This window comes from Hypanus sabinus, chromosome 2 (assembly GCF_030144855.1).
Source record: "Hypanus sabinus isolate sHypSab1 chromosome 2, sHypSab1.hap1, whole genome shotgun sequence".
Taxonomy (NCBI): domain Eukaryota; kingdom Metazoa; phylum Chordata; class Chondrichthyes; order Myliobatiformes; family Dasyatidae; genus Hypanus; species Hypanus sabinus.
The window spans coordinates 73,413,875-73,432,447 of record NC_082707.1 but is presented as its reverse complement, the minus strand read 5'-3'; the positions used below and the strand labels follow the sequence as shown (position 1 = coordinate 73,432,447).

Below are 18,573 nucleotides of genomic sequence, written 5' to 3'. Positions count from 1 at the left end.
CAGAGCTATCAAGCAATACTTATTTGATAAGCCTTCATTGCCAGAATCATCCTTGTGAACCTCCTGTGAACCTTCTCCAATGCCAGCGCATCTTTTCTTAGATAAGGAAAACTATAAACAATATTCAAGTTGAGCCCTCACCGGTGCCTTATAAATCCTCAGCATCACATCCCTGCTCTTTTATTCTCAATGTCTTCAAATAAATGTTAACAGTGCTTTTCCCTTCCTCACCACCGACTCATCCTGCAAGCTAACCTTTTGCATGTTCTGCACAAGAACTACAAAGTCTGTTTGTATCTCAGAGTTTTGGATTTTTGCCCCATTTAGAAAATAGCATGCATATTCATTTCTACTATTGAAGTGCATGATCATGCATTTTCCAACATTGTATTTCAATTGCCACTCTCTTACCCATTCTCCTAAACTGTAAAAGTCTTCTGCAGCCTTCCTCTTTCCTCAACTCTAACTGCACATTCTCCAGTCTTTGTATCATCTGCAAACTTAGCAACAAACCCATCTATTCTGTCATCTGAATCACTGATATACAGCATAAGGAACCATCCCAACACCAACCCCTGTGGAACACCACTAGTCACTGGCAGCCAGTCAGGAAAGGATCCATTTATTCCCAGTTACTGTCCCCTACCAATCAGCCAATGCTCTAAATATGTTAGTAACTTTCCTGCAATACCATAGACTCTTTACTTGGTTAGCAGCCTCATGTGTAGCACTTTGTCAAAGGCCTTCTGAAAATCCTAATATACAACACCAGTACTTCCCCTTTATCTTTCCTTCTTATAATCTCCTCAAAGAATTCCAACAGTTTTGTCAGGCAAAATTTTCCCTTCAGGAAAGCATGTTGACTTTTGTCCCATCTTGTCCAGTGTCACAAAGTACTCTATAACCTCATCATTAACAATTGACTGCAACAACTTCCCAACCACGAGGTCAGGCTAACTGATCTATAATTTCCTTTCTGCTGCCTCCCTCCTTTCTTAAAGTGTGGAGTGACATTTGTAATTCTCTAGTCCTTGGAAACCATGCCAGAGTCCAATAATTCTTGAAAGATCATTACTAATGCCTCCACAATTCTTCCACCACCTCTTTCAGAACTCTAGGCTGTGGTTCATATGGTCCAGGTGACTTATGTACCTTGAGGTCTTTCAACTTTTTGAGTACCTTCTCCCTTGTAATATTAACTGCACTCACTTCCCTTTCCTCACATCCTTCAACACCTGGTGTACTTCTAGTGTCTTCCACAGTGAAGACTGATACAAAATACAAATTTATTTCATCTGCTGTTTCCTTATGCCCTGTTATTATTTCTCCATCCTCATTTTCTAGTGGTCTTGTATACACTGACTTATTTTTTATATACCCTTTTCTATCCACGTTGATAGTGTTGGCTCACTTGCTTTCATATTTCATCTTTTCCCTCCTAATGATTCTTTTGGTTACTTCCCATATGTTTTTAAAAGCTTCCTAATCCTCTATCTTCCTGCTAATTCATGCTTTATTGTCTGCCCTGTCTTTTGCTTTTATATTACCGTCGACTTCCCTCAGAGCCACAGTTGTAGTATTTTCCCATTTGAGTATTTCTTTGAGTTGGAATGCATCCCTAGAAACTCATGTCATTGCTCCTCTATTGTCATCCCTACCAGCATTTCCCTCCAATTTACTTTGGCAAATTTATATCTCTCACACCTCTGAAATTTCCTTTACTCCACTGAAATACGACCATGTCAGACTTCACTTTCTCCCTATCAAATTTCAATTTGCACCCAATCATATTGTGATCACTGCCTCCTACAGATTCCTTTACCTCAAGCTCCCTAATCACCTCCGGTTCATTGCATAACACCCAGTCCAGTATGGTTGATCCCCAAGTAGGGTCAACAAACTGCTCTAAAAAAACAGTTTGTGGATATTCAACAGATTCACTCTCTTGAGATCCATTGCCAACTGAATTTTCTCAATCTATCTGCAAGTTGTAGACTCCCATCAAAACATTGCCCTTTTGATACATCTTTTCCATTTCCCATTGTAATCTGTTGTCCAGATCACAGCTACTATTTGGTGGCCTTTATATAACTACAATCAGGGTCATTTTACCCTTGCAGTTTCAAGATCATCCGATCTTATGTCGCATCTTTCTAATGATTTCATGCCATTCTTTATAAGCAGAGCCACACCACCCTCTCTGCCTACCTTCCTAACCCTTCAACACAATTAGTAGCTATGGACATTCAGCTCCCAACTACAACCTTCCTTCAGCCACGATTCAGTGATGGCCACAACATCACTGAAAATCTGTAATAATGCAATGAGATCATCCACCTTATTTCTTATACTCTGTGCATTGAGATATAACACTTTGAGTACTGCGTTTGCTAGCTTTTTTGATTCTGCGTTCCTAAAGCACTGATACCCTGCTGGCTGCAATTTTGTCCCATCATCCGCCTGACCTTCCTGACAGTCTGACTGCATCCTAACTTTGCCTTTTTACTGTCTGTCATATTTTTCATTCTTTTCATTTCATTTCCCATCCCCCTGCCAAATTAGTTTAAACCCTCCCCAACAGCTCTAACAAACCTGTTCATGAGAATATTGGTCCCCTTGGATTCAAATTCAACTCATCCCTTTTGGACAGGTCATGTCTCCCCCAAAGGAGATCCCAATGATTTAAAAGCCTGAAGCTCTGACCCGCTGCACCAGATTTGCAGCCTCCAGATGTGTGCTGCTCCCACTGCTGATTATGCTGCGGAACGATACTAAATGTCCGCAAACTTTCCTCTTAAATGATCGCCGTTGATCCACGAGGAACCTCTTTGCTGTGTGCTGCTCCCACCACTGACTGCAGTCAGTCAGAATGCTCTCTTTGGTACATCTCATGAAATTTGCTGGAGCCTTGGTGACATAACAAATCTCCTCAAAGTCTTAATGAAGCACAGCTGCCAACGTGCTTTCTTCATGATTGTATCAATGTGTTGGGCCCAGCTCTGAGAAGCTGATGCCCAGGAATTTGAAGCTGCTCACATTTTCCACCGCTGACCCACCAGTGAGGATCAGAATGCGATTTCCAGATTCCCTTCCCTGAAGTTCATAATCACTTATTTGATCCGATATTGTGCAAGATTATTGCTGTGGCACCACTCGACCACCTGAACTATCTCTCTCCTGTACATCTCCTCATCACCATCTTCCAGCCAACCATCAACAATGGGCAACAATGACAATATAGACTGAAAGATCAAGAGTTCATCTTTATTATAGAATATGTAACCCAGTGCACAAAATATCCAGTAAACAGGATCAACTTGTTTGCATTGCCCAATTTCTTTGACCACTGTTGCCCAACGAGGATTGTTTGCAAGATATTTGTCCCTTTTGCCCACTTTTGCTCCATATTACTTCTTGTTATTTTATAAATGGCCTGTAGGCTAATCCACCATGGAAGCATCCACAGAACCGGCCTTGCTGGGGTTCTCCAGCACTATGCTGGGGAACTGATGCTCAAATCTGAAACAAAATGAGAGCTGGAGTGGAATCTGAGACTTCAATCATTTCAGTCCAGGAAGTTAGGATCAAAATTAATCCTATTAGCCCAATCTTCTCAAATTGCCAGTTGCCAGACATGTTGGAACACAATGCTCAGTACCATTGAAGGAAAGGAAAACTTTTGCATCAAAAAATTGAAGATTGATGTCATAAACTTGAATAGGAAAATGGTTCAATGGTTTAATTTAGTAGCAGGGAATATATATGGTGTACAACCTGAAATTCTTGCTCTGCGCAGACATCCTTGAAAACAGAAGAGAACCCCAAAGAATGAATGACAGCAAAATGTTAGAACCCCGAAACTCTCTCTCCCCCTCCCATGCACAAACAGCATCACAACATCAACCCTCACCCCTCCCCCACTTATTTCAGCTGGAAACATCAGCACCCACCACCCACCAAACAAGTAATGTCACCAAATCTCTGAAAATGTGTAACTATTGTAAAGAAACACAGAAAATATTCTAATTATGACATAAAAACTACATTTTGTAATATCTAAGCAAGGATTTATATGATAAAGAAAACAGAAACAAACAATCTTTTCTGATTTCTTCAACCGTTCATTTCCTTCTATAGATCTCTTCCCTAGATGCTGCCTGATTTGCTGCATTCTCCAACCCACCTTACACCCCAACACGGTATGGGTCCAGATTCCACCCCTTGCACTCTCTTCTGTCTCTTCTACACAAAGTTTTCGGTTGAATCCAATTTCTCATTACTAAAGTCAACATAAACACAGAAGGTATACCAAGCAACACACTCAAAATAATGGAGGAACTCAGCAGGTCCGGCAGCATCTATGGGAAGGAGCAAATAATCAACGTTTCAGGCCCAGATCCCTCATCAGAATATAAACCAAATCTACTTTCGGAGGCATTAGCTTATATACACACATTAAAGCCACGATAGCGTCTCATGTATTTGAATGATTTCACATGCGATATAAACACAGACCACTACAGTTCAATTCTTCTTCAGAGTGCATTTTCAATCTTCTATTCTGTTGCTCCTCCAACTAGTTCCGTTATGACGAGTACTGTGGATCTGTCCCTGATCTGGTAATGGGAGAATGATTCCTCATTTTCCAGTTGCTTGTCGCTAATAATGAGGCGCAGATCAACCACATTCACGACACATTAAAAAGAGAGAAATTGAGACAAAAGCGAACCGTTAAGCAACCCTGATTAATAGTTTTTAAAAATTAAACATACTCATGTACAGAATTGACTCGAGAAATCTGAATTCGAAATTAAAGGAAACAATTCTGTCTCGATCGCCGAAGCTACATGGAATGTCTAGATGCCCACTGTCAACTTCCTCGTTAGACTTTCTAACCAATTTTCTTCTCATAAACCGATATGATATGTTATTGAAGTACCTAATAAAGATGGAATTTTAGTTATCAGCAATTTTTTAAAGTTAACGATCTTCATCGCATTAAATTCAGCTTCCGACTCCGATATATCAACCATAATTCTTTCGCCTTTCAAACCAATAACGCACACTTGATAGATCTTTCCCATTTTGGTTTCAGCAACTGTGTTGCTGCTGCGGTACCCGTGAAGGTCTATTAAAATGAACTGGATTTAGTTTCACTTATGTTACGTAACTCTGGCTGAAGGGTTGGGCTGTTCGGTGTTTTGTAAACCGGATTAGCGGAACGAAGTTAGCAAGTCAATGTCAGAAGGGGGCATAATGTCGGGATATCTCTGGGAGAGGTGAGTATAAAACAGGGCAAACTTTCCTGGGGGCCGTATTTTTAACAAAACGACAAGAAGTGAGTCCAAATAAAATGTTAGACACGGGGAAGAGGGATAATTCGGAGAAAAATTGCACGAGCAAGGAAGTTAAAGGAATTAACCGCCTCCTTTTCGAGGGCGTGGTCAGAGGGTTTACATTTCACTGCACTTGTTTGGCGTAACCTACAATCGTAGTTCATGATCTACACAATCCTCACTGTTGTGCAGGTGCATCGGATAGGAACAACTGCGGAGGAATGAGCCGCGATTCCATTGACGACAGATTGACATTTGTTAAGCGACCGGACGAGATCACAGGTAAAACATACATCACATCATGAGTAAAATGAGGACAGACCCCCAACGCCGAGTTTGGATGGGCAAACTCTCGCTAGTGCTTGTGCACAAGTTGTTGCCGTCACAGATTACAGTGTGGCTTGGAGCCGACAGCGTACGCGCGATTCTACGTGGGTCTTTGGCTGGTCAAGTTCCAGAATGGAAAGAGATCTCCAGTTAAGCCCGGACCTGGTTACGTAGGCTCGGATAGTGAGAGGTCGGTATGCTTGGGGGAGCTCTTACCATCCAAAGTGTTTTGTGATACGTATACTTGAACTATTTTTGGTTTGCTACGAAAAAAAATTGTTACCACAATTCCCCACTCCCATCGACCGGTGGTAATCTTTCGACCATTCGTTTGTTAAAGAACCTATTTAAGTTTGCCTTAAAATATTCAAAGATTTTGATGCCACTAAACTACTGTGAAGAGAATTCGAAAGACTTTGAGAAAAAAAAGTAGCTTTTTTTTCTGTCTTAAGCGGGAAACGCTTATTTTTAAATAACATCCCCCCCCCCCCCCCCGACGCCCACACCAGTTCTCGATTCTCCCACAAGTGAATCCCCTCCACATCCTGTCAAGGTCTTTCAGGATTTTTTATATTTAAAGTCCCTCTCACATGCTCCCCTAAACTCAGTACATACAAACCACCGACTGTTCAACTTGTCTTCAAAAGACTATCTGCTAGCTCCGGGAATTAGTTCAATATACTGTACATTCCCTGAGTTGCTTCCAATGCATTTTTAGTCTTCTGAATTTTGTTTCCCCTGTTAAGTCCGAATTAGTTCATTACCATTGTCTTAGTGAAAGTTGATCTTTTCGCAGATCATGTTGTTCATGAACTTGAAGCCGCTACGGTACCTTAGCGGTGAGAGCGAGTTATTACATCTTGGGGCGTCGAAGATCCGAGTTCATTTCGGGCTCCCCCTGGAAGGAGTTTGTACATTCTCCCAATAACCGCGTGGTAGTCCAATGGTTAGCAAACCCATTAATAGGTCATGTCCTCGATCAAGTATTAGGCTAACTATTGTTTACTATTACAATCATTTCTAATTTGTGTGTGTTATATGTCTGTTGCTTGAGCTTGCCGTTCTGTGGATTAGCAATCAAACATTGTTGATTTATGTTGAGTTACTCATCCCTGTTGTGTCTGTGGTATCCTACTGTACTGCATCTGGTGTTGTTTCTTTCTGAATGTAAAATGGAAAGCCTATTAGATATGAAGTGTCAGTTATGGTTTGTCACAAAGTTCAAAAGTCTGTCCCTTTGGGTAGGGAGTGACTTCCTAACTATATGCCTCAGCCCAGGAAAGGCCTGTGTCACGGACGTATGACACAGGATTTGCCAGGAAAGTCTGCTATATTTGATGGGAATTCAGCGATGTTGCTAAGATTTCAGTGTTCTACGAATATTACTTTCAGGTAGGGATACAGCATATAACAGCTCTGACATTCCAACCTCATGTCCCAACCATCAATACAATCCCCTCTTCCAGTGATGCAGACTTGACCTGCAGGGTTTTGGCACACTGATTGGCAAGAGGACACAGGCCAAATAAGATCCTGAAAGGGAAGAGGGTCCCTAGATTATTATCAGGAGAGTTGTGTTTGGGTGAGCAGTGGGGTGTTGCAATCTAGTCAGCATATATAGGGAAATATATTGTGATTTCATTGCCTAATTATGGCAGAAATAATTTGACATACCAGGCACTATTAATAATTTGAAAGGATTTTCAAATCTTAATAACCTTAATCAAATATTTCTTGCTTCTAATATTTTCACAAATATAAACATTAAATTTAAGGAGATACTATTACACTGTCTTCGTTTAAAACCCTTGGGTACTTTAGGGAGAACACAGAAATTAGTAGATTTTTTTTGAACGCGCTGCATTAGAGGTGATAGAAACAGAATATAGCACCATTTCAGAAGAATTTAAACAGACCCATGAACTGGAAGAGTTTGACAGAACACAAACCCTGTGCAAGCAAATGGGATTAGTTTAACTAGGCTTCATGGTTGGTGTACACATGATGTACCTGTGAGCCTTTTCCTGTTATGTACTTTTCTATGTTCTAGAATAGAAAACAACCCAGAGCTCCTTCAAATCACCCCAGGACACACTTCAGTTAAAATGAAAATATATGTTTTGTAATTATTGGAAAATCTGTTCCTTTCTTTACTCACATTTCTGGTTGTCTCTTTACTAAACAAATCTAATCTATTGAACCATTTTATTTTATCTAAGCAAATAATTTTAATGAAAGCACTGTTCAAGAATTTGTGGTTGGTGTATACTTAGATCCTTAAACAAATTCTGTAGTAATTCCATCAAAATGTTCTATTGCAGGAGATGATGACCCGAATGTTTACAGAGTGGAAATGTCCTGTGGACACGCTGTGGATCCCATTTCACTCATGGAATGGTGTCGGATCCGTATCAGTGAGGTGGATATCACAAACAATCCTTTCTGTTATATCTCATGCTCAATCCTCTTTTTAAATGGGAATGCTTTACAATATTTATCGATGTCTTCTCCAGGGTCATTTCAAATTCCACTGCCCTGCAGTAATAGATGGGACAAATGAAGGATGTGGAAAGGAATGGTCCTACATGGAGGTATGCAGACATGCATTGCTCTCTGTTGAGGAACGACAGGATTTTGAAGAGAAGCTTGCCACTCTCGCCGCTTCAAGTTACTGTGACTACAAACAGGTAAAGAGGACTGGTATCTAACTAACTGCTAATAAATAGGGGTCATTACTGGGTTTGTGAAAGCTGTGAAGTTTGGGATGGTGTGAGAGTCTGAAGAAATGAGGTAATATTCAAGGGAGTTGATAGGCAATGTTTTAAAAAGGACCACTATACAACAGAAATTTCAACATAATAAGCCAGGATTCTCATAAGGGTTTCTCAGAGACTATAACAATGAACAGGTTAACTGATCATTTTTCTGCAAAGAGAATTAAGAGATTACCTGATCAAAGGGTTTAAAATTATAAGGAGATTTGAAATGATCAATCTAGAGAAGAAATTTTCACTTGTGGAAGAATACAATTTTAGATACCTTAATACAGAGTGTTCATACAGAAATCCTATCAGGAATCCAGGAGAGACTAGAAAAAATACATACTAACTGAGAACAGTTGCAAAGAAGGAGAGGAAGGTGAATGACTACATGAAGATGTAAAGACACACTGAGGGCCTGACCTGAAATAAACTGACAATGAATATGTGAAAATGAATAAGCAGTCTTATTGAGGTAGCATGATAGTGTAATAGTTAGCACAACACTTTACAGTACAGGTGACCTGGGTTCAATTGAGACCTAGGTAATGTTAGAGATCTAGAAGATTATAGGGCTAACAGAAAGGAGCTTAAGAAGGGAATTAGGAGAGCCAGAAGGGGCCATGAGAAGGCCTTGCTGGGCAGGATTAAGGAAAACCACAAGGCACTCTCCAAGATTGTGAAGAGCAAGAGGATAAGATGTGAAAGAATATGACCTAGCACGTGTGACAGTTGGAAAGTGTGTATGGAACCGGAGGAAATAGCAAAGGCACTTAATGAATACTTTACTTCAGCATACACTATGGAAAGGATCTTGGTGATTGTGGTGATGATTTGCAGCAGACTGAAAAGCTTGAACATGTAGATATTAAGAAAGAGGATATGGTGGAGCTTTTGGAAAGCATTAAGTCGGATAAGTTGCCGGGACCGAATGAGATGTACGCCAGGCTACTATGGGAGGCAAGGGAGGAGATTGCTGAGCCTCTGACGATGATCTTTGCATCATCTATGGGCAAGGGAGAGGTTCTGTAGAATTGGAGGGTTGTGGATGTTGTTCCCTTATTCAAGAAATTGAGTAGAGATAGCCCAGAAAACTATAGACCAGTGAGTCTTACCTCAGTGTTTGGTAAGTTGATGGAGAAGATTTTGAACATTTGGAGAAGTATAATATGATTAGGAACAGTCAGCATGGCTTTGTCAAGGACAGGTCTTGCTTTACGAGCCTGATTGAATTTTTTGAGGATGTGACTAAACTAATTGATGAATGAAGAGCAGTAGATGTAGCGTATATGGATTTCAGCAAGGCATTCGATAAGGTACCCCATACAAGGCTTATTGAGCAAGTAAGGTGGGGGATGAGATCCAAGGGGACATTGTTTTATGGATCCAGAGCTGGCTTACCCACAGAAGGCAAAGAGTGGTTGTAGACAGGTCATATTCTGCATGGAGGTCAGTGTCCAGGGCTGTACCTCAGGGATCTGTTCTGGGACCCTTACTCTTTGTGATTTTTATAAACGACCTGGATGAAGAAGTGGAGGGATGTTTTAGTATATTTGCTGATGACACAAAGGTTGGAGGTGTTGTGGATAGTGTGGAGGGCTGTTAGAGATTACAGCAGGACATTGATAGGATGCAAAACTGGGCTGAGAAGTGGCAGATGGAGTTCAACCCAGATAAGTGTCAAGTGGTTCATTTTGGTAGGTTAAATATGATGGCAGAATATAGTGTTAATGGTAAGACTCTTGGCAGTGTGGAGGATCAGAGGGATCTTGGGATATGAGTTCATAGGACACTCAAAGCAGCTGCACAAGTTGACTCTGTGATTAAGAAGATGTACAGTGTATTGGCCTTCATCAGTCGTGGACTTGAATTTAGCAGCCAAGAAGTATGTTGCAGCTATATAGGACCCTGGTCAGACCCCACTTGGAGTACTGTGCTCAGTTCTTGTCACTTCACTACAGGAAGCATGTTGAAGCCATAGAAAGGGTGCAGAGGAGATTTACAAGGATATTGGCTGGATTGGGGAGCATGCCTTAGAGAATAGGTTGCGTGAACTCGGCCTATTCTTCTTGGAGCAATGGAGGATGAGGGGGACCTGATAGAGGTGTATAAGATGATGAGAGTCATTGACCGTGTGGATAGTCAGAGGCTTTTTCCCAGGGCTGAAATGGCTGCCATAAGAGGAGATGTCAGAGGTTTTTATCTGCAATTTGAGAAAGATAAGGGCAGCTCGGAGGTGTCAGTGTTGCAGTTGAACAGGGGAAACTATGGAGCCATGAGGGAGGAGCTGGCCAAAGTTGACGGACGAATAGCCTAGCAGAAAAGACAGTGGAACAGCAATGGCAGGTATTACTGGGAATAATGCACAAGGTGCAAAATCAGTTCATCCCCCAGAGAAGGAAGAATTCAAAGGGGGAAAGGGGCCACAGTGGTTGACAAAGGAAGTCAGAGATTGCATAGCATTTAAAAAAAATGAAGTATGACAGAGTTAAGGTGAGTGGGAGGACAGATGATTGGGAAGTTTTTAAGGAACAACAGAACTTAACCAAAAAGACAATACGGGGAGCAAAAATGAGGTACGAATGCAAGCTAGCCAGGAATATAAAGGAAGATAGCAAAAGCTTTTTTAGGTATGTGAAGAGAAAGAAAATAGTTAAGAACAATGTTGGGCCCTTGAAGAATAAATTGGGTGAAATTGTTATGGGAAACAGGGAAATGGCAGAAGAATTTAATGAGTACTTTAGATCTGTTTTCACTAAGCAATCTCCCAGATGTATGGATGGGCCAAGGACATAGGGTAACAGAGGAAATGAAACAGATTGACATTAGGAAGGAAATGGTGATGAGAAGACTGATGGGACTGAAGTCTGACAAATCCCCAGGTCCAGATGGTCTGCACCCTAGGGTACTAAAGGAGGTGGCCCTGGAAATTGCGGATGCATTGGTAATCATTTTCCAATGTTCCTTAGGTTCAGGATCAGTTCCTGAGGATTGGAGAATGGCTAATGTTATCCCACTTTTAAGAAAGGAGGAAGGGAGAAAACAGAGAACTATCAACCTGTCAGCCTGACATCGGTGGTGGGGAAGATGCTAGAGTCCATTATTAAGGATGAAATAGTGGCATATCTAGATAGCAGTGATAGGATTGGGCTGAGCCAGCATGGATTTACCAAGGGTAAATCATGCTTGACTAATCTGTTGGAGTTTTTTCAGGATGTAACCAGGAAGTTAGACGGGGGAGATCCAGTGGATGTAGTGTACCTCGATTTTCAGAAGGCATTTGATAAGGCCCCACATAGAAGATTGGTGGGTAAAATCAAAGCTCAGGGCATCGGGGGGAAGCCATTGACATGGATAGAAAACTGGTTAGCAGATAGAAAGCAAAGGGCAGCAGTGAATGGGTGTTTCTCGGAATGGCAGGTGGTGACTAGTGGGGTGCCACAGGGCTCGGTATTGATTCCACAGCTGTTTACAATTTACGTCAACGATTTGGATGAAGGCATTGAAAATAACATCAGCAAATTTGCTGATGATACTAAGCTGGGTGGCAGTGTGACATGTGATGAGGATGTTAGGAGAATTCAGGGTGACTTGGATAGGCTGGGTCAGTGGACAGATACTTGGCACATGACACTTAATGTGAATAACTGTGAGGTTATCCGCTTTGGGAGTAAGAACAGGAAGGCAGATTATTATCTGAATGGTGTAGAGTTAGGTAAGGGAGAAATACAAAGAGATCTCGGAGTCCTTGTTCATCAGTCATTGAAGGTGAATGAGCAAGTGCAGCAGGCAGTGAAGAAGGCTAATGGAATGTTGGCCTTTATTACAAAGGGAATTGAGCACAAGAGCAAGGAAATCCTTTTGCATTTGTACAGGGCCTGGTGAGACCACACCTGGAGTATTGTGTACAGTTTTGGTCTCCAGGGTTAAGGAAGGACATCCTGGCTGTAGAGGAAGTGCAGCGTAGATTCATGAGGTTAATTCCTGGGATGTCTGGACTGTCTTACGCAGAGAGGTTAGAGAGACTGGGCTTGTACACGCTGGAATTAAGGAGATTGAGAGGGGATCTGATTGAAACATACAAGATTATTAAGGGATTGGTCAAGATAAAGGCAGGAAATATGTTCCAGATGCTGGGCGAGTCCAGTACCAGAGGGCATGGTTTGAGAGTAAGGGGTAGGTCATTTAGGACAGAGTTAAGGAAAAACTTCTTCTCCCAGAGAGTTGTGGGGGTCTGGAATGCACTGCCTCGGAAGGTAGTGAAGGCCAATTCTCTGGATGCTTTCAAGAAGGAGCTAGATAGGTATCTTATGGATAGAGGAATCAAGGGATATGGGGACAAGGCAGGAACTGGGTATTGATAGTAGTTGATCAGCCATGATCTCAGAATGGCGGTGCAGGCTCGAAGGGCTGACTGGTCTACTTCTGCACCTATTGTCTATTGTCTATTGTAAGTTTTTTACTCAGAGAGTGGTGAGTGTGTGGTATTGGCTGCCGGCAATGGTGGTGGAGACAGATATGATAGGGTCTTTTAAGAGACTTTTGGAAAGGTACATGGAGCTTAGAAAAATAGAGGGCTGTGGGTATGCCTAGTAATTTCTAAGGTAGGGACATGTTCGGCACAACTTTGTGGGACGTAGGGCCTGTATTGTGCTGCAGGTTTTCTATGTTTCTATGTCTGTGTTTCCGGCTGAGGCTCTTCTTCAGCATTGGAAAGGGAGGGGGAAGCAACCAGACAAAAAAACATGGAGGGAGTGAAAGGAGGACTAGCTAGAAACAGATAGGTGAACTCAGATGGGTGGAAAAGGTAAAGAGCTGGAGAAGAAGGACTTTCCCATCAAACACATAGACAAGTGGTTTTTGGACTGTTGTACAAAACTATGCAGAAGGTTCTCTACCTTGCAGAGGTCAGGAGGCAGGACCCAACTCTGGTCCATCAAAAAATTGTATCCAACATCATCACTAACCTCATCAATTCTGCTCTGCTCTGATCATTTCTAGCCCCCACCCAAAATCCACAAATCTGAGTGTCTGAAGTAAGCCTATTGTCTCTGCCTGCTCCAGCCCCACAGAACTCATGTACGCACACCTCGACTCCATTCTATCCCACTTGGTTTGGTCTCATCCCAACTACCTCTGCAACACCACACGCTCTTGGACTCTTCAACAGCTTTCTACTCCCCTGCCCCGCCCACCTTATTTTCACCATGGATGTCTATACACTCTATGCCCCCCATCAAGAAGCCTTAAATATTTCTGCAAAAAAAGATCCAACCAGTTCCCCCCTACCACTACACTCACCCTAAGCAATTTCTTCTTTGTCTCCACTCAATCTTTCCAAACTCAAGGGGTAGCTATGGGCAACTGCATGCATCCCAGCTATGCCTGGCTTTTCAATCCCAATGTAGAATAGTCCATGTTCCTAGCCTTCCCTAGTAACGTTCCTCAACTCTTCCTGTAATACTTTGATGACTGCATTGGTGTGTCAAGGTCCAATCGTTTAACTCCTTGTTTCAGTTAATTTCCTTTTCTCCATGTTTTTCCTGGCTCCTTGATTAGGGCACCTGCCCTTCATCCAAACTGGCAGGATAAAAACCCTGGCTTACAGCTACTCGGGGCTGGTTCGTCACTGTAACCTGTGCAGCTGTGCTCGTCCTGGGGCAGCTGGGAATCGTGGACTCCAAGTTGCTTTGGTGCCTGTGGATGCCTAGTGAATTCAGTTGTTTTCGTGTCCAGCTGAGTTGCCATCCGTTTTGCTGCTACACCGAGCTAGGATGCGAACACTATCCTTTTCATGTTTGACTGAGATTTGCTGGCCGACTGTCACCACTTTGAGCAACTGCAAATAAAGGACTGTCTTCCAAGCCACCGCAAATAAGGAACTGTCTTCAGAGTTTCTCAGTGTTAAAATACGTTTTGTCTGTTGATTATTTTTTTCGTCTTATGTCCAGCTGAGCTTTGCTGGCCGTTTTGCCACTGCTCCGAGCCAGGATGCGAGGGGTTTGTTGTTGTTTGTTTTGTTGAGTTCGTGTCCCAGTCCCATTCAAGGCTTCCTATCCAGTCCAAGACCAGGCTCTGGTTCCAGTCAAGTCAAGTTCACTCTAGATTCAGGCTCCGAGTCCAAGTTCAGTCCAGGTCCTGGCTCTGAGTTTCAAGTCAAGTCCAAGTCTTGGTTCTGAGTTCCTAATCAAGTCCAAGTCCCATCTCTATGTCTCAAAACTAGTCGAAGTCCGTCTCCATACCTGTGTCCTGCACTTGGGCCCACTCCAGCCACTCCATACATCATGGTTCTCCTTCTGTCACCCATGCTGAGCTTGTCAATTTCATCAACTTTTCCTCCAATTTCCAGCCTGCCCTTAAATTCACTTGGTCCTTTTCTGACACCTCTCTCCCTTCTTGATCTCTCTTTCTCCATCCCTGGAAAGAAGCTACCTACCCACAACTTTTATAAACCTACCAGTTCCCACAGCTATCTTGACTATACCTCTTCTCACCCTGTCTCCCCATCTCATTGTTTCCATTAGGGAGATACAAGAGCCTAAGGGCACACACTCAATGATTCAGGATCAGCTTCTTGCCCTCTGCTGTTAAATTTCTCAATGAAGATTGAACCCATGAACTCTCCCTCACTAGTTTTTCATTTTCATTTTTACACTTCTTACTTAATTTAACTATTTCAGATTCAGATTCAGTTTATTGTCATTGATAAACCATAAATACAATGCAGTTAAAAAATAAAACAACGTTCTCCGGAATGACATCATGAAAAAGCACAAAACAGACCACACAAGAAAAACCATATAACATTTGGTAATCCCCAATCCAGAGTCCAGAGAGGCTGCTGTGTATCGTTATCACGCTACCATCTTAGCACGTTCCCCGGAAAGGAACTACTTAATGTAATTCATGGTTTTCTCTCTGTTATTATTTATTGCATGCTACTGCTGCAACAAGGAATACAAATTTCATGACATATGCCAGTGATATTCACCCTGATTCTGATTCTGAAATGACATCAGTTTAGATGGACAGCTTGGTTTGCATGGAGCAGTTGGACCAAAGGGCCAGCTCATGTGCTGTTTGAATCTATGACTCTATGACTCACAGATGTGATTCTGCTGTAAATCAATGAAAGAGGAAACACAGTCTCACTCACTGATTGTGGTATAAACCTAAGAAATTAATCATCAGATGAATATTACTCCAGAAATCTCTCAATGTATTTAGTACTTAGCAACTCGCTTAAATATAACAGCTACGGGGGGGGGGGGGGGGTGGATGGGGAAATAGATATTGTTTCTGCGACAATCATTTCATGTCTAAATTACAGCAAACTTTTGATTTCTGTGGAACATCAAAATTTATCAATACAGGAGATGCCATAACATTAATTTTGAAGAAGCACATTTAAAAGCTAAGATTACATTATTATATACAGTGTATTATCAGAAGTGTATGTTCTTAATTATTAATTTCATCAACTGTCTTTGTTTAGTGTCCTAGGTGTGGGAGTTACGTGGAAAGAAAAGATGAGATGAACATGTCAGTGACTTGTTCAGTCTGCACAGCCAACGATGGAATCCCTTTTGAATTTTGCTGGCAATGTATGAAGGAGTGGAAAGGCCCAGCTCCGCGATCTGATAAATGTGATAATGAAGGATGCATTAATATCCAGCTGGAAACCTTGAAGAACTGTGACACAAAAACTTTACCTTACAGCAATGTTCAAAATTGTCCAAAAATCCGTGCTTGTCCCACGTGTGGGTTGCTTATAGAACATAAAGATAAGTGCAAATATGTAGTGTGCGTCAGATGCCATGTGGAATTTTGCTTTGCCTGCCTTAACACAAAGGCAATTTGCAGTGAATCATCTGAGTATTCTCTTCATTGTGCTATATCTGTAGCCCCAAGGCAAACAAATATTCCAGTGTGGAATCATACTCAAGTTCAGGTCTCCAATTCCACTTCAGATTCCTATTCATTTGGCAGTCCAAGTCCCACCCCAAGTCCCGCTCCAAATCATATTCAGAATCCTATACAAAATCCCACTCGAAATCGTATTCAGAATTTCTTTTTAAATTTTAATAGGCTTTCCAAGTATAGGTGTTGCACAATTCTGTAAGTAAACAATCCAGATCAGAGATTGCAGAAGGACAAAAAGTGCAGAACAGTCAGTTAAACATTGGTAGAGTGTGTTATGCAATTTGCTTGATCCTTTGTTCTCCTGTTACATTGCTTCATTCATTGTTCTGATGATGATCTGATCTGAGAATCCATAAGTAGAATAAATAATTGTCATTTCATCTTCCATAAGACATTAGCCCTGGTTTAAAGTGGATTAATGCATTATGTGTATATAGAGTTTAAGTGCACAATTATCATGTCTCTTCATTTCTACAACATTCTGTGTATAATGTGGTGAAAACATAATTGATTGCCTTTGCACTTACTGTGTACTTCTGCATGTTCTTCCCAGTCATTGACTTGGTCGACCTCCTTGCTTTATTAAGATTAAAAGTATAAACATGTGAAGTGCATCAATATGCAAATATCCAAAAATAGGCTGGTGCATTAAGTAGTGTATCATCTTGAGCTGTAATATCATTAAAATATATTCAACTATTTTAAAATCTCTTGTAAAATAAAATTTATGTGGACAGAATTGTGCAAAAAGCAATTTGGCATGAGTATATTTAAATTAATAAATGGAAACAGGAACAAAAGTTTTTTGTTCAAATCACAAAATACAGCCCAAACCTTTTGCCATGTTACCCACTCACACCCATCAGATGTTTACGCCATAATAAAGTACTTGTAATGAGTCTTTATAATTTAAATTATTCACTATTCAGAAAAATGTTGGTTACTCACTGGGAAACACAGCATCACAGGAGACAGAAAGTTTTTCCTTCAGTGGTGTATACAGTCTTTAGGCATAGGTTGAAGACGTGAAGGGAAAAATCTAACAGACACCTGAAGAGCAACTTCTTCATGCAGAAGGAGGTGAGTGTATGAAACCTGTTGCCAGAGAAATGACTTGATAAATGAGTAGGGTGAAAGGGCCTGTTCCTATGCTGAATTACTCTATCAGTCCGTGACTGTTGCCCTTCACAGTGGTTTAAAAATATATTGTTTGCAGTTAAGTATGCTGCTCATATATTTAGTAATTCTATACACTAAAATCACCTTACAATAATACAATTAATAGATAATAAAGGTACCAGAGGATAGCTTATAGTTATTATTAAAGCCTATATCACTACTAAGATATATCTAAGAGCTGTATCTAATATTTACATCATTTTAATCAGTGGTGAACCTGATGTTAACCTGCTGCCCATAAAGTTGTATTGTTAACATTTGTAATGAGAGCATTCCCACTTCCTTCTGCTAAACTGCTCACAGCAAAATGCTTTCATCTCGGTCTCCAGTCATTGCACCAAAACTTTTGCCAGCCATCTGACACGTACACCAGCTGTGTTCTGCAGAGATCAGAAGGCCGGAAGACCAGCCTACAAGATGTATGTGTAAACTTGCTGAGAAACATTGGGTGTGGTGCATTGCCAATATTTGTACTTGACTTCTCTACTTCACAGCTTGCTCTTGTTGTAGCTCCATTGAGTCGGCTGACGTTTAATGCACAGACATCAGACAGGGTGAATGGGGGATTCAGGGAGAGAGGGAATCAGAGCTCGGCAAACCCAGACAGAGTCTCTATACTGCAATTGCGGTAAGCTGTCTTTACTCCTGCACTCATATTATTTCTCGACAAAGCAAACGTGTGTCTTCCTAAGTAGAGTTTAGGGGGACGATGCGCCTAATGGTGACTACTTTGGTTCCATCTTCAGAACCTGCTCTATTTCTATTTTTGATATCTCTTTTCTTTTTCCTTTACAAATTTCTTTTCAAAGACCCTCACCGGGAGTTACATGCTGACTCCGGTTCTTTGTGGAAACGGGACCCATCCTCAGGGCCTCATGACCAGCTGCTTTTCGATATGCCAAGGATGCGGACTGGAAGACTAGAGCACCTTCAGTGTGGCAGATTTCCGTAGCTCTGGATGCGGGCAGACTCAAGGCCGGTGCCACTGCCTGATGCATTGTGGGAGAGGGAAGATCAAAAGTAGTGAGCTGGCTGCTGGCTGTCTGCCC

General features: G+C 41.6%; 1 protein-coding gene across 1 annotated transcript in view; it reads left to right on the top strand.

Moving 5' to 3' along the window:
• Nucleotides 1–18,573, top strand: part of LOC132403622 (uncharacterized protein DDB_G0292642-like) — an 85,478-nt gene that overhangs the window by 38,830 nt on the left and 28,075 nt on the right. Inside the window, exons 2-5 of the mRNA XM_059987083.1 lie at nt 5,529–5,618; nt 7,985–8,082; nt 8,177–8,350; nt 15,918–16,373. Of these exons, the coding sequence (XP_059843066.1) occupies nt 5,529–5,618; nt 7,985–8,082; nt 8,177–8,350; nt 15,918–16,373 (818 nt within the window). The remainder of the gene's footprint in view (nt 1–5,528; nt 5,619–7,984; nt 8,083–8,176; nt 8,351–15,917; nt 16,374–18,573) is intronic.